The 17,756-nt window shown below is 36.2% G+C and overlaps 1 protein-coding gene across 3 annotated transcripts in view; it reads left to right on the top strand.

The window, feature by feature from the left end:
* Positions 1-17,095, top strand: part of poc1b (POC1 centriolar protein B) — a 68,278-nt gene extending 51,183 nt beyond the window's left edge. Inside the window, exons 11-12 of one of the 3 annotated variants that reach the window (XR_012399788.1) lie at positions 14,258-14,516; positions 16,104-17,095. Coding sequence is in view for 2 of the 3 variants with exons in the window: in XM_073941836.1 (XP_073797937.1) it covers positions 14,289-14,516; positions 16,104-16,241 (366 nt within the window). In the remaining variant the exon portion in view is untranslated. 3 annotated transcript variants of the gene reach the window in all.
* Positions 17,096-17,756: the final 661 nt, after the last annotated feature.

Below are 17,756 nucleotides of genomic sequence, written 5' to 3'. Positions count from 1 at the left end.
CTTTTTACTCTGTCTAAGCCGCAGCTGTGCACAGCCGACGTTGAGCAAGAGAGTTCCAAATTAAAGCAGAAGTGGGTGATGGAAAGAGAGAGATGGAGGAAGAAAGAAATAAGAAGGAGTTGAGATCGGAAACAGAAGTGCTGACTGCAAAATGTTGGCAGATTTTTAGTTCAAAACACAAGTTATGAAAACTGTCTCTAAAGTTTTTATTGTTCCCATTTAATGTGATAAAAAATTGGTACAGTGGATTTGCTACATTTTTTGAAGGTAAGTGGTTGCAAACAATTTAAATGGGCTAGGGCTGAGTGATATGGCCTTTTTTTTAAAAAATCCCTGATTTTTTTTTATTATTTTGTTTTTCTACAAATAATCGATTTACGATTTAAATAGTTTTTTTTTCTCCCACACAAAAAATGTCTGGAGTTGAAGCCAAAAAAAAAAAATTGCCATTTTAAAGATCAAATTTCAAAAGCTCTATTTATAATTGCATACAAGACTTTTATAATAATATTAATAATAATAATAATAATAATAATAATAATAATAATAATAATAATAATATAAATTACACCATTTCATACAATTACAGTGGAAGTAAACTACATAGACCCCCTAGTTTTTTGCAATTCCGCGATCACTGTATCCGATGCAAAATCAACGAAGTCGCAAATTTTTGCAATCCTGTTTAATTAAACACTAAAACATTTAACAAAATGTAAATAATCTCATAAAACATCCAATTCCAAATTTATATTTAAAATAAATTTATTTCAATTTGCAATTAATTGTTTTACATGACTTAAAGACATTGCATACGCAGCACACATGATGTATTTGAGTGTCTCTCGAAAAATGACGTCTCACCTGCAGCCTCACAATCATTACATTACATAGAAGTGGGCAGAATTGTTTTGCAGCCTGTGCAGTAAGCTGACCCGGATGAAGTGCGAGGGATTTACATGTGAAGGCAATGAAAAGATGCGATTAGACCCTGTGGTGCAAATTAGGCATTTGTGTGTTTGTCGTGCTTCAGACTGCAAAATAAAGTGAGAGCAAACATCTAACAAATGGAGCAACGGAACAGACATAAAAACGAGCAGCTTACAATGATAGAGATTGGTTCAAGGATGATGGCCGCTGAATGTGACTGAATTGAAGGACATTATTAATGATTTATATGTAATTTGATAAATGATCTCTAGGTTTTAACTAGAGAAAACCATTCCCTGCCATTGGCGAGTTTTACAGCAATCTGTATTTTAGGTATATTACGGTAGGGGGAGCCCTAACGCAAGTCCTGCGAGGTACATGTCAGAGAGTGAAATCTTAGAAAGAGAAAGTAAGATCGCGAAAAAAAAGAGTTATACAACCTTCCTGTGGCTTAATCCCTACCATTTTATATCTGTTTTAGATTTTGTCTTGAAAAGAGACCGGACTAAAGAAGCTTTATTTTGTCAGTGTTGTCAGGCTGGGCCACTTCATTTATCCGAAAACAGCATTGTTGATTTTGAACATCAGATCAGGTGACGCAGTGGCGCAGTAGGTAGAGCCTCATGTTCTCCCTGCGTTCGCGTGGGTTTCCTCCGGGTGCTCCGGTTTCCCCCACAGTCCAAAGACATGCGGTACTGGTGAATTGGGTAGGCTAAATTTACAGTAGTGTAGGAGTGTGTGTGTGAATGAGTGTGTGTGGATGTTTCCTAGAAATGGGTTGCAGCTGGAAAGGCATCAGCTGCGTAAAAACGTGCTGGATATGTTGGCGGTTCATTCCGCTGTGGCAACCCCGAATTAATAAAGGGACTAAGCCGGCAAGAAAATTAATGAATAAACATCAGATCAGTAACAATTCCTCTCATGTGTGCTCGTTTTCTCCATTACTTGTCTTATCCATTACAAACATAAGGTGTGGCACGCAGGTTTAAATGAGCATCTCTGATGGTGAATGCATGACTAGGAGCCCTGAATTATGTCCGAGTTTTTTTTTTTTTTTTTTTTTTTGGCAGGTGTGTTTGTGCAACTGTGTTCGTTTTCATTTTAAAGAGAGCAACATTTATATTCCCGGCTTACTGCCATGTTGTTTTGTGTGTTTCTATGGCAAATGTGGAGGGAACTACGGTAACACAGAGGGGAGTGTGAAGTGTAAGGGTGAAAAACGATTTTCATTCAAAAAATCGATGTAAACTTCACACTGGGGTTATTCAATAAAAACAGTTTATCGCCCAGCCCTAGTATGGGATGAATTTAAACAAAGTTGAACAATACTATATTTAATTAGCTTGAGTTCAGCCCATATATGTTGTTTGCAACCACTTACCTAAAAAAATGTAGTAGATCCAGTGTATTTTTTTTTTCAGTGTGTTGACTTACTAAAAATTTTAAGTCCTACACTGAACACTCATCGAGAAAGTATGTGAAATGCTTGTCAGTACCTGAGAACATGAAAGTGTCACATCACAAAACTTGAGAATATTCAATTATTATCAGATTGTAACGATTAGATTGTAATTATAGAAATATATGTTATCTGAAGTGCAGCACTGTGATCATTTACCGTGAGCAGCTCATCATAAAAGTGTTTTCAGTGACTTGGTTTATGAAAAATGATCTAAATGAACGTTCATCTGAAAACACAACATGTGCCAAACATCTTTTCAAACTGTTTATGATTAGAATGTTTTCTGCTAAAATAAAATCACTGGTTGTTTGTTTGAAATTTTCTGTATTTTTATTTTTTTATTTTTTTCATTTATTTATTTATTTTTGCTGTCAGAAGTATTTTGGTTTTGTTTTGTTATAAAAGTAGTTCAACTGTGTATCAAATTTGTACACTGTAAAAATGCAGGCTTTTACACAATGTATTCATTTTGTCTCAACACAAATCAATTAATTAAATTAACATAAATTTAAGTAGATACAACATATAAACCATTAGGTTTTGAAAAAAAATCTCCAGAATTGTGTTTCAGTGCATTTTAAATAAGTAGATTGTACAAGCACAAATCATTATTTGGGTGTATATTTTGTTTATATTGTGTTTTGTTAATTAGTTATAAATAAATAAAACAAAAATGTTTCATATTATTCGTTATTTTTTTATTTATGTAATTTTATTTTACAGAAAATTAGTTGTAATGGAAAATATTGCATTGAAAAAATGCAGTGTTTAAAAAAAATCATAGAGTTAAAGTCGGAATTATTAGCTCAATTCCCCTTTTTTTCATCCTAAAATAACCTCACTTTATTCCACCCACTTTATGAGAGTTTTATATGACAACTCTATTAACCCCTATGATTGCTCAACGTGCCACATGTGCAACACATGGCCTTTATGTATCACCTTTACAACATGGTCGTACATCGTGTTCTCATTTAACCTTGTGCAAGTGTTTTCTTATCTTTTTTTGATTGCAAAGCCACAAAAAAAAAAAAAAAACAGAAGAGCGGATGTGAAAAGTTTGCTGATGGAGGTTTGCTTCAACACGTCTCAATGAGGTGTCAGTTGGACGCGTGATATCGCCTGCTGATAGCAAAGCTTTTACAGTCATTGGGCTGTTGACCCTGCTGTTAATCATTGGCTGGGAGATCAGTGGATCTGTGCATTAAAGTAAGACACTGCAGGCCAAAACTCTTTTACATCCCCCATTTCGAGACTTTTGGGGTGTTTTTGCTGTCTAATGTAAAGAAAACATCCAAAATACGCTTGTACCTTTTTTTTTTGTTGCACCTCATTAGTTTGTGGCTGTAGAGTTCAATTACAATACTTAATTAAAGGCAGTATATTAATCTAAGCTCATACATACTGCACACCAGACTATATATATATATATATATATATATATATATATATATATATATATATATATATATATATATATATATATATATATATATATATAGAGAGAGAGAGAGAGAGAGAGAGAGAGAGAGAGAGAGAGAGAGAGAGATATGTGTATGTATTTTTAAACTTTGTATTTATATATTTTTATTCTAATTTGCCTTATCGTATATAACATTTGAATACAGAAATGATTTATGCTTATGTTTGCAGTAATTATTGAACTATAAAGTTATAAAAGATAATAACAAAATCGTCTCTTAAAAACCTTTAAATCAAATGTTAAAAATGGAGAGTTCAGATTTTTGCGGTAGAAATGTATGCAAATTAATTGCACATTTTCATTAAGTAAACATTGCCTTGTTTGCATATCTAAACATTAAATGTCATAAAGCGTGATATAAATACAATTTTCTAATGTAATCAATCACCTCGAGAAGTATGGTAAGAATTATTCCTTATTTTGCTTTCTCGCATTTACTTGCAGAGTCCTGAATTGAAGGCCAGATAAGTACGTGCTTTACTGCTCGTTTTTATTGCACTTCTGGTTTTTCTGAAGTGCTGTTGGACTTTGGATTTTTTTTTCTCACCCTGCTTATGTACACTGACATATATGTGTCTTAATTATCAGCTTGGGTTTGCCCGTAACCTATATTTTTTTCTGCATGTGGTTTAGTTACTGTACTTTTTACTAGTAATTATTGGTAAATGACCTCATTCATGATTCGATGCTTTATTCTTAAGTCTTTTTTATTTAGAATTGATACAAATGTAACAAATTATTATATTATGTATTGTATATAATGAATTGTTATAGTAACAATTACATAAAATGAATTAGAAAATCACCATTATCCAAAAAACTGTATTTTATAAATTGCTTGCAAAATGTATAAATAATTGACATTTATTACAAATAATATACAATACTTTTTAACAAATGTTTAAAAAATATATTCTAAAAAATATTTCAGTTTTAGTTGTTTTGTACTAATCATACGCACATATTTATATTATCATACAGTATTAATAATGTTTGTTTTGAATAAGTTATTTTTATTTATAAAATAATATACAAAGTTATACATAAAATAAATATTTACAAAATATATTTTTTTTAAAATAAAGAATAAATAGAATAGTAACACTATTAAATTTAAATAATAAAATTTATTTAATAATCAATTGCTGTTCATTTTGCATAAATGTTTTATTTGTATGAATCTTGCATGACGTCCTAATCTTTTCTTTTTTCTTTTTTTTTTTTTTTTTTGTTAGTTGAAAACATAAATAAAAAGGAGTGAAAGCATGGGAGCTAAAAGTATAATAAACACAGCTTTTCTAATTCCTAAGGTGTCCTGAAGCCTTATAATAGCTTTATGTGTAGTTTAAACCGAGGGCTAAAAGTTAGCTGGTAATCCACTGACTAAGAGTGAGCTGAACTCAGGAACTGAATCAGTGAGATTAATGAATGAATCAAACTCATCCGACTCCTGTTTTCCTCATCCCTGCATGACCCACATCCAAACTGCTCTTAGCCAGCGGAAGGCAGTAATAATCAATTACCCACAGGGAGAACTGTGACATCAGTTACTCAAAGGCAGACCAATTTAATTTCCTGCCCTCCATCCGCCACGTAATGCCATGTTAATGGTTTCCGGCTCTCAAACATTACGGCTGCCACAACCAGCAGCAATTTGTATCTGCTATAGTGAGTCTGACCTGAGCCAACACACTTCTCTTTCATACCCTCTCTTAAGCTCATCTTGTCTTTACCAGCCTCATCTCACGAGGAAACGTAACTCTGTTTTTTATGTACTGTCCAACCCAATCTGTTTTTAGAAAATCGTCACCTTAGAATTATAAGGTTCTATCTGACATTTTTGTTAAAATTGAGTTATTGACATATTCTTATTAAATGACAATTTATTTACATTATGGGATGTTTTTTATAGGTTGTTTACATATTAAGACTTTATATTTAAAAAGCAAATGTTACACACATACTGTTTGCTATGGAATGCAAAAACTTTGAAGCTCAATATCTCAAAATCATTCAGAACGCAGATAGAACCGAATGTATCTGACGAAATGCATCTGATCATTATTAGCAAGAGTGTCAGAAATTCTAACCCTAACCCCAATTCTCAATGCTTGGAATCGAGGAATTGTTTCTTTTTGTAATCGACTCGCAGACTCTGACGATATGATAACCTTGGATAAAAATATCAATTTCCCCCTGTTGAAAATATTTTATTTGAGAAACATTTACATTATTTTAAATTCATAAACATGTCATGCTACATAAATAAAATAAATCATTGACTTGTGCTGTCATTCATTAGTTTCAAAAACACTGATTTCTTAAAAAGGAATCTTTCGATATCTTATCTGTGGAGATAAATAAGCCATTGAGATGGAAACACTTTCTTTTGATGGTCTACTTGAGTATTAGTAGACTGTCTGCTTAATATCTGTTGATACTGCTCCTTCAACAGACATTTAACTGACTATATGAAACTTTGTTGACGTTCATGTCAACTTACCCTAACGCAAACCTAACAGTCTACTTATAATCTAACGAGAATTAGTTGGCAGTTAGATGCAATGTAACTTAAATTCAACAAACGGACCATCAAAATAAAGTGTGATCTCACAATGTTCAAGTCTATAGTTGGTCTGTAGGATGTTGGTGTAAAAGCTATTTGTTTTTCAGATCTTTACTGAATCGTGGACTGATCATAAGCTTTGATGTGGATGCTCATTTGCTGAAAGAATTCTAAATAAACTCCTAAATAAATTAAATAGTCTTCGAAAACAAAACAACAACTTGCATATACCCTAAAATGGTATAACAGAATATTTGAGTAACTTTGAAATCATTTTCCAAACTGGGGTAAACCATGAAACATCCCATGTTTCGTTTCATGGTTCTGTTCAGAATACTCACCAGCAAAATGTTGTTGATCCTGATATTACAAGTACTAGAAGATAATTCTAAATAGAGAATTAAAATATATATTAAATGTCAACCTATATATTTAAAATAAAATATAATTTATGTTCTCCTCATTTTTTCCTTTTGTTGTGAAGACTATTTGCAATTTATGAGCTAAAATTGTTCATTCACCAGTCTTTCCTCTTCCTCTTTAACCAAATCTAAGGCCAGCATTGTGTCATACCAGGTCTGTTTTTAACATCAGCATTTTTATCCACTTTTACAGTGGCATTTTACCTGAAGATACTAAGTCTTCGTTATGAGGAATTAAAATAGTGCATAAACTGCTTCTTCAAGACTTAACCTTCAATTTTCTTGCAGTGACTCATCTTTGCCTTCTCTGAGGGGCTACATTTCCTCCTCCACATCCTCATTTGACACCAGCACCACCTACATTGCAGCCTGTATGTTTAACCTTGTTTGCATTCCAGGCAACAGGGTGCAAACAATAACAAAATGTGCCACGTCCCAGACAAAACAAGCATTTTAGGTGGCGAGCAAGGGATTCACAATGTTATTTAATGCAGAAATTCTCTATCACGACGCGGTGAGTCACTGGCCCTTGAGTGGAAATGAATAGAGTTGTGTGAAGGCTGGATAGGGAAATGATGGACATGGTTTCCAGGAACTTGGTGGCCTTACTGTACCCTTCCTGTTGTATGGGGACAAAGCCAAGTTCCTGTCATTTGTTAGCAGCTTAGCTCTTACGTGTGGGAAAGTACTGGTTTTATGTTTCTTTATTTTTTTTAGCACCTTAAAAATTTAGTAAGATTTATGTACCGAACAAACACACTATATAAAAAGCTATATTACTTTATTTACTCTATTAAATATATCATTTTTTACATTTGAATCTTTATTTTATTTTTTTTTTGTTTAAGGAGTGATGGAATGTCTGCCTGCCTTGTCTTTAGTGGCACTTACTACCTTTTCATTTCAGATAAAAATACATTTCCTTTACATTATTTCCAATTTTAATGTGTTTCCATTTTGTGATTCCCTCAGCCTGATTTTAGTGCATTTGCAATCATTTCGGTGTGTGTCTGTGTGTGTGTGTGCGCGCGCGCGCGAATGAGCCAGATGACTCATCCAGTCTGTGGGATCTGAAACTGTGCCTCCAAATATGAATTGGGTCAGAACGCAGCATCCGTTGTCCCTCATTACCCCTTTCATAGAGGGATCCCCACTTTTTGTGTTCAGCTTTAGATTTCAGTACCAACTCTCAAACTCCAAGTCTTTAACTTTTAATGTAATCTATTACTTTAAAAGAATCCACAAATAATCATGATCATTGTGTCTGATTGTTTTTAAATCCATTCTATTTATTCTAGATTGAAGCAGCGCAGGCTGCTTTGCATAAGTGAGTTATATCATATCCTGTGGACTTGGCATTCAGTGGTTTCAGGTCAGCTTTGGTATGGGCACTCGAAAGGGCAATGACAGCTATCTGTGCGCTTTATTGCTACATTCGCTGTGTTGTTCTCTATGATGGTGTACACTTCAGTCTCAATCGAAATGTGACATAACCACTTAGTCACAGCACTAGTTATAAAATGCTGCAGTTTTTGTGGTATCTCTGAAAACGGATATTTATCTACCCTGAAGCCAACGTGTGGGCGAGAGTATGAACGCTGGTTTTTGATACACGAACAGACGGTGAGAGGGAAAAAGGAAGTGTCTGCTTCCCTCTGCCATAGCTTACATCTCTGATATTCCAGTCTTTCAGGATGGCTTTGTGTTTTCTATCTTTTCATCTGGAAGACTAAACCAAACAGCTCTGCTTTTGAAGCCCAGGGTCAGGGTTTGTGTTCGTCCCGGAAGTGTGTGTTCCTCATTTTTCAGACAAAGACCCATTTCAAAGACCATTTCCTGAGCACCGATGCACACCAAAGCAAAAAAATAAGCGGGTGTTTTTTGGGCTTCACCCATCACCTGACCTCCTGTGCGAGGCTCGTGGTTCTCCAGACAGCTGCGGTTTTGGTCCCCTGACAGGATGTGGCCTACATTTCAGACTGACAAGTGTTGGTTTCACTTTTCCACAAGGCCAGCCAGCAGGAGGGTCAAATACACCATATCGTAAAGAAGTGTCAGAGCTGGGTTGCAAAAATAGCCATCATCGTAATGGGTGAAGTAGGACATGTGCGAATATGATAATTTGACATAGCAGCGAAGTGATTTTTGGTACAATGAACTTTCCAGATTGCAATGCAACTGGCTTATCATATTACAAAAGATATGAACTGTATTTATAAAAAGTTTCTAGAAGTTGTTTCCTAATTACATATAGAAATTATGAATTGTAACGTATATAGATTCCCAAAAAATTATTGAACACATGCAGACATGTGCAGGCATACAAAAACAACTGAACATTAATATTAGTAAAATAGTTAAAAGTAGAATTGCATGTGGATAGATGCAATTGATAAGTGCATCATTGATGCACTTGGATAGATAAAACTTCATTGGTTATGACACTGCATTAGGTTGAATTAATAACATTTGCCCATTAAGCTAAATGGTAATGTACAAGGCATTACTCTATTAAGAAATTAGGAAAAAAATGTCCTGTTTCCCCCATCAGATGCGTCATGCTCTCAAAAAAGGCTAAATTGAGTTTCCATTTTGGATTCACAGATACATTTTTAGACTTTGTACATTCAGCCCTCTGATCTCAACCTAAAAAAAGATAATCAAACTAAAAACATAATGCTAATGTTATTAAAATAAGTGGGTTTAGCTGGCACTTCCTTCTCAACTTTAATACTATCGACCCTGTTAGAAGTGCAGGAAGAACAGAACATGTGCACGCTAATATGAAACCTAATCTATCCAGTGACTCCAGCTAGAGACTAGCTTAAACCCCATTATCCATATACTTCACATGCCAGGAACCATTCTCTGATGTACAGAAACACTGTAAAAGAAAGAGATGGAGCCCTGAAAATGACACCAGGGTATGAAGAGGCTAGCAGGTCAAAAAGCTAATGTGTCCTTTGGTTTCAATAAGGATTTCCTTGTATAAGAAATCTTGCTTTAATAGCATTACATGGCATGACAGGAAAACATCTTCTATCACAAGACCATTGAGTGGTTCATTGAGGATGGGTTTTTGAAATAAAACAAACCATTTTAGGACTTTCAGTCTTTCTCCTGCAAATGAAGGACGATTTGACATTTCTTGCACCACCACATACAGATCGTTCTAATATTAGCGCTAATGAGGAGCCGATATTGTTGCAAGGAGGCTGTTGAGAAGGTGTCTTCCCTTTTCCTAATGAGTACACAACCAGACACGAATTCAACTGCTGCTCTGATCTTGTCAAGTATCCAGTCATTATGCTCCATTTCCCGGGTGTTCAATGAGCAACAGAGTGATATTTCAAAGACTTGTTGGGAGGTTTTCGTCGTTGTTGAGCGAGCTCATAAATATTCCCAATGGCCCAGTGAAGTACCTGCTTAGCGGCCAGCAAGCCTGTTGACATAAATTATAACTCCGCTGGCATAAAGATCCTCGGTTTGGCCTCGGAGATGAATGAATATGTTCAGACTGTAATGACCCACCTGTGTCCACTTTAAACTTCATACTGCAATACTGATTTTTGAGGTTGTTGAAGTGCACATTCTAGGAAAAGGCATATTCTTCCATTCATAAATTACAAAGGGAACAGAAAGAGTGTAAGACTTCACCGGCAACCCCAGGTACCCTGTTAAAGCACTGGAAGAAGAGGTCATTAATTCGCTACGCAACAACGGCTAATTCTTTGTCCAAAACGCTTTGTCTGACATTTCTGCTTTAAGGCAGTTTTAAGTGCAATTACGTAAGACCGTAAAAAAATACAACATAAGTCTCATGTTGGATCAGCTTGTGCTTTGGAAAGGTTATCTCTGATATTTTTTCCTAGAAAGCTTTGGAGAATAATTCTAATTCAATTTCTTGTGCAATATACTTAATGACCTGTGTCCATACGAATAGGTTATAATTTTATTTATTTTGCGGAATGCATGTTATAGATTATTGTGCATGTGAATTTTGTTCTTAAAACTACTTTGCCATCATAATGTCTTAACTTAATCTTTTTCATTCATTTATTCATTTTCTTGTCGGCTTAGTCCCTTTATTAATCCGTGGTCGCCACAGCGGAATGAACTGCCAACTTATCCAGCGAGTTTTTACGCAGCAGATGCCCTTCCAGCCGCAACTCATCCCTGGGAAACATTCACACACACATTCACACACACACACTCATACACTATAGACAATTTAGCCTACCCAATTCACCTGTACCACATGCCTTTGGACTGTGGGGGAAACCGGAGCACCCGGAGGAAACCCACGCGAAGGCAGGGAGAACATGCAAACTCCACACAGAAACGCCAACTGAGCCGAGGTTCGACCCAGCGACCTTCTTGCTGTGAGGCGACAGTACTACCTACTGCGCCACTGCCTTACCACTAAATCTTTTTCTCAAGAAAAATGACATGATGCAATCCTTAAGGCCCTCTATTTTATTGATATGAGCTTATTTTTAGTGATCATTAGTGCTCATGTTACTGTACCTCCCTTGTTTATCACAAGTTCAAAAGCATCTCTAGTTACTACCTTAGAAAGTATTTTGTCTCGGTCTGAAACATAACTGATCACTGCAATAGCGAGTACTGTTGACCAAACAAACTCATGTTACTTGGCTTGTGAGTGAGTAAGAAAAGCAAATACTGCAAATGAAAAATGAATGGATGGCAACTGTGATTTTGGTCCTAATTTGCATATACTTCTCATAGCATCGCTCACATGTTCAGTCAGTAGTTGGAGACGACATGATTTTTCATGGCTGTTCGAACACATGAACGTTTACACTTGCACAGCTGCCGCTGAAAGTGGTTGAAAGAGGACAAGCTGAAAACATTCAGTCTTGTTTATCTGTACCATTTTGAGTGTGATGCAATCCTGGCAAAATCTGATGTTTAGAACCAAGTCTCACTCAACAACTATTCATTGTGTCTTGGTTGTCATATTTGTGTGATGTATGATAATGGAGATAGAATGTGATTTCATTGATAGAGCTAAAATGAAAACTAAGAGACAAAATCACCTAAAGCAGTGGTTTTCAATTTTAGTCAATGTGAGCCATAGCTCTGTATATTTAGCCTGTCTTTGTTATTTAATTCAAATAAGCAGCTCGTTAAAGGAGAAGCCCTATGCATGGATGGTGTTCCAATTTACAGGGTCCTTTCAAACAGTGTGCATTGCTCCCTAATCAATGAAAAGCTCAACTTACTTTCATGCAAAGATTTGGGATTTTGAACCACTGACCTCCAGTTGGTTGTCGTTCTACATTTTATTGAGGCCTGAAAAAGAATCCGTCATCACAAAAATATGCACCCTGATCTGATGCATTCGCACTATCATCGCACACTTACATAACTAGAAGTACCTATTGTGGGTTAGAACAGATTATAAAAAAGAACCTATATTAGATCTCCCAAAAGGAGTATGATGCAATCATGGTAAAAGGTGGAAACTTTTTCCATAGTTTTTGCAACTACAAAAATCACGACAACTGGTACAGATTGTATTTTCCAAGAGCTGTTTTTCACAAACTAAACCCATAGGAAGAAGATACAGGGTTTGGATCGTAGTGTGTGTGTGTGTGTGTAAATGAGTCTAGCAGATGTTGCCCAGATGTGGCTGGTGGGTGCTGGAGGACCCCAGAAGCGACCCTTCCACACACTGACAGCTTTGTTCACCTCCTCCCCTCCCTTCTTAGGCTGTGATGCTCTCTCTCAGGCCTGAGCTTTGAAGTCAGGACGCTGCACAGGAAGTAAGGGGCTGCAATCGATTTTCTTCCTGCATTAGGACAGGAATGTATAACCCTCCTTTCCTCCTTCTCCTCCTCCTCCTCCTTGCTTTGTGTCTCTGTTCTGGAGCTGGTCTGGATTTTTGTTGTAGGCTATGCATGATTGGCTCAGAGGCCCATGAACTCATTCTGTATTTCTATCATATGTAATAACTAAAAACATGATAGTGCTGTTGTGCTTTTTCCTCCTTTGTAGGTAATCGCTACCATGGTGAACTTTAAACTTAATTAACTGCTCAAGACTGTATGACAGTTTTTCATCTGTAGAATACAAAACAAACTTTGCAACTTCAAAAACGAGAAGTCTTGATTAGCCAGAGTTTTTGTTAGATTTGGACTCCATTGCAGCATTCACTGGTGAAGAGACACTTTTATCGACCAGTTTGTTTTGTTCAGTTACCTGTTTGATTGTGTGAAAATACAAAAGCAATGTCCTTACAAAACACAGTCATGCTTTTTTTTTTTTTTTTTACACAAAGTGCCTCAAGCAAAACTGTCCTTCTATATCTTTTAAAGAGTATAGGCTGTGAATGTCACATGCTTTTGAATGTCTGTTTTGTTGATCCTTATAAGCGCTCATTGTCACAGTAAAGTTGGTGTAAGATGAGACCTTGGTGTTACAAAGGCAGATCGTTAAACATTGTGACAATCTGAAGAAAGACAACAACTTCCAAAATGTTTCCCATTTAATGTGCCATATGCATCAGACATTCAGCCAATGGTACATTGGCAAAATATGGTAGCATTAAGGATGTGACTAGCCCATTTGAAGTCTTATCAAACCATAAAATAGCTTTAAGAGTGAAACATACCTAAATATAACCTACTTGTATTGTATTTAGTAAAGTTTATTTATAAATTAATTTCTAGAGGAGCACGCGCTGATGATTGATGGCAGCTGATCCTCGTTAGCTAGCGCACAATCCACCAATCAGACGATGCTTAAATCACTATAAATAACCAAAGCATCTTACCTTAGCAATATTGCCTCACAGCAAGAACGTCACTGGCTCAGACCTTACCTGGCCAGGTCGGCGTTTCCGTGCTGAGTTTGCATGTTCTCCCCATGTTTGCATGGGTTTTCCCCGGGCACTCCAGTTTCCTCCCACAGACCAAAACATGGTAATATGAACAAATTGACAAATTAAATCGTCATTATAGGCAAGCAATGACTTCAGCAAACAATGTCCATAGCCAATTCATAATCAAGCAGAAGAGTTCTCGAGACCTACCTAAGCTCAGACTCCCCTCTCGCCCTGCAAGGAGCCCCGTGCTTGAGGATCTCACAAGCTCGGCGCTCTCTCCTGGGACAGCATGCCAAACACGCTTTATAATTAATCATCGGCAAGGGCAAACTCTTGAATCGATTATTTCAATGAAAAAAGCACTTATGACAATTTACAAAGCATCTTCTTTTCTGTTCTACAAACGAAAGTAAGTTATATGGCTTTGTCAATGAGTTACAACAACTAAGTAATAAGAACAAATTAAAATGTTATTGCCTTTCCTTCAAATTGCTGAAAAAAATGATGCACATTTTTTGTCTCGATAGTGAATTAATCATCACAGAATTTTCTGTTTTGGTTTCCTTATTCCCCAGGATGCAAGAAACTATGATGGTGCATCAAGCAGCAAAGCTCAGTTCACCTCAGGAATGGACTCAGGTCCATTTCGGACTCATACACAAGCCAGAGAAGAAGAGGATGAAAACCAAGAGGAAAGATTTGCTGGCGGCATGACAGCATCTCCAGCAGAGCGCTCTGGTATTCCATCAAGCCTTACTAGCACTCTGGAGAACATTGTGCAGCAGCTGGACATCCTGACCCAGGTAAATTTATTTTAGGTCATCTTAATCTGTTGAATAGTCCTGCTTTAGTGTACTAAGAAAAACAGAAAGCATGTTTTTCTAGTCACTACTATAAGCTACTTTAGCGAAAGTTGGCCTTTTTTTTTTTTTGTGAGTTTTTTCATTGATCAGATCACAAGTACTCGAGGGAAAGGTTTATAGGTGAATGCATGCATCTATGGGCTTTTTCTGTCCTTTCAGTGGAATACTGAGAATAAGCTTGTGCACTTTACATATGATTATGAAAGTAGATTACAGCATGTAGAACAGCAGCTTTCATTTCTGCTCTGAAAGCCACAAAAATGCAGAACTGGTTTTTATTAGAATCAAGACTGATAATAGGACATTGTGTTTTGCACATTTTGGCCTTCAAGTCACACAAAGTTGACAGTTTAAACCCTGTCTGGTTAGTGCACTTTATCAAAAATTCTATTTCATTTTTTATTTTGTCAGTAAAGTTGCCAGTTCTAATAAACCTCCAGCATGTGGTTTCAGATGGAGCAGCATTTATTACAGAGTCATGGTTCACTGACAAGCTAAACAAAATCACGTTCAAAATCGAAAAAAATTTGTCGGCGCTAGTGGTCTAGTGGTTAGTGCATCGACACACGCACTCCGGTGCTCGCGGCGACCCGGGTTCGATTCCGCCTCGCGGTCCTATGCCGATCCTTCCCCTCTCTCTGCTCCCCATGCTTTCCTGTCAATTATCTATACTGTCCTAACAAAAATAAAGGTGAAAATAATTCATTAAAAATAATTTTAAAAATAAATAAATAAATAAATCGGAAGAAATTTATTCTGACAATAATGATATCTGGATAATCAATCTGTGATAATGACAGATGTTTAAGTCACTTCTTAGTGAACTTCATAACATCAGTTGGGTGTTTGAAATAAATCTGTGAGATGATTCCATAGTTGCTTGAATATTATTAACATTTAATCAATGAAAAAGTTTAATCTTCTGTTTATAATACAATAATGGGGCTTTTCTTGTTTTTTTCTTTCTATTTGGTCTTCAGAGGAGATTCACCAAACAAAGTGTGCATGATCATTGCAGCTTTGGCCAATCACATTTGCCATTTTAATTTAGTTTAATTGCCCAGCCCAATGTTTCCGTACATTCAACAACATGAGTTTATGCTATGATAGCATTCCATTCTAATCAATTTTGGTTGCATCAGCAAGTGATCAAAACTGAACAAGCTCAAATTATTGTAAATAATATTTACAAACTTTATTTGGAATTTCCCCCTTGTGTTTGAACCAACAACAAAAAGGTAAGTACTAGAATAGAATCAATTTACTATATAAGCGTTTACACCATAGAAGCAATCCAGATTGACCCATTCATCCATTGTCCATTTGTGATCAAATTGACAAAAAAAAAATACCATGTGCAAATGTAGCAAGTTTTCTGCATGCAGAATATAGTAATTTTAATAGGAATCCACATGATCTGGATTTCCCCACACATTTCTTTGTTACAATATTAACAATATACAATGGATTCTTTCTTACTTACAAAAGCACATCTTACCACACCTAAACTCTTGGTTCTCATCTCAGACCGTTGCTGTCCTCGAGGAGCGTCTTACCCTGACCGAAGACAAACTGAGGACCTGCCTGGACAATCAGGTCCTGCTTATGCAACAAAACCAACAATTAGACCGATCTGACGAGGAATCCGAGGGACCCCCGTTGTGATGGATACCCAACCCTGGTGGCCCTCAACCCAATGGTAACTTCCTCTAGCCCGCAGAGGGGGACACACCAAACTTTTTTTTTTCATTTTAGCTTAAAGACATCCAGCTGTGTCATTTCAAATGAGGACATTGTACTTAACAATGCAAAAAAAGGACACAAGATGAAAAGACAAAAAGCAGGATGAAGGAAGGACAGGAGGGGGGATTAGAGGAGCAGTCTCACCCCAATAAAGTCATGTTGATAAGACATCTGCAGCTAAAACAACAACCCGCTCATGTTTTTAAGTGGCAAAGACTGTCATGGTCCAGACTTCTAGAATAGTCAAACACATTTTTACTTGGTCTAAGTTTATGTCCTCTAAATCACATATATTACTTAGCTATAGGCCCTTATGAATGGATTCTAGCCGGAGTCTCTGTTGTGATTGCATGAATGGTTTGTGGATGTGTATGTAGGATAGAGTACGATTGGGGAAGTGTCCTCAGAGACACTTGCAGCCTTGTTTACTGTTTCTGGAACAGCCGCAGCCTTGTGGCTTTCCTCTGGGTGGAGGTCAGACGGAAGCAGAGAGCCAATCGACAGAAGGGCCCAGCGGTGCTTATTTGCTTTGTGCGCCACATCCTTCTATCTGCAGCCGCTATGCTAAACTCTGCCCAACAGTCTGACATAAAAACAATGCCTCCAACAGCAGTTGAAGCCAAATAAATAAATGGATGAATAAAAAGATATCTGAGAAGCATGCTTTATTAAATACAAGTTCTTGGGTCAGATCATAGAGGATTAGTGATGTCCACTGTAGACTGAAGCTATTTTTATCATTCGGATTGTGATGTTATAAAACCTGTATGACAATATCACCGTTTACTTGTTGTTGTTGTAGTTTTTTGCTTTATTTCTCATTTATGACCGTTATTAAATGCAGATAATAGATTATTGTTAATTCATATTGAAGTCTAGCCATAATTCTTTTTCTTTTGGAGAATTAATCTTTGCAAGTTAATCAGCTAAAAAAAAGTTTTTTTAGTAATCTTTAATCAAAGTCTGACCACCTGCTTCCACATATCCAGTGTCGGTCCTCCTCTGTTGACGTCAGTTTCAGCAACAATATTCTTAACCACGCTCCTCTTAATGTTAGTTTGCAGTGATGTCCAAAAAGAAAGCCCCGTCCTCTTCTTAATATTTTGATTCAGTTTAATGTACCAAATAGGGCTGCATAATATATAGTTTCAATATCAATATCGCAATGTGCACCTGCAATAGTCACATCACAAGATATGCAATGCTGAGTCTGGATTAAAGTTGAGCAGGAGCTACAGTAAGGTTATTAATAACTGTATTTAAACAGAATGTATACAAATTATGCACACAAAAAAAAACTTTTTCTTACTTAGAATGTCTACATTTTGTAGTGAAAACAAGATATTTTAACATGCCTAACTGGAAGATAATTGTGCTTGTTTAAAGGAAAAACTTGTTTTAAGGAAAACAAAACATTTTTTTTTATCTAAGAATTGT

The sequence above is a fragment of the Danio rerio genome, chromosome 25 (assembly GCF_049306965.1).
Source record: "Danio rerio strain Tuebingen ecotype United States chromosome 25, GRCz12tu, whole genome shotgun sequence".
NCBI classification, from domain to species: Eukaryota; Metazoa; Chordata; class Actinopteri; order Cypriniformes; family Danionidae; genus Danio; species Danio rerio.
The sequence above is the reverse complement of the archived record's forward strand: the minus strand, read 5'-3'. Positions and strand labels throughout refer to the sequence as shown.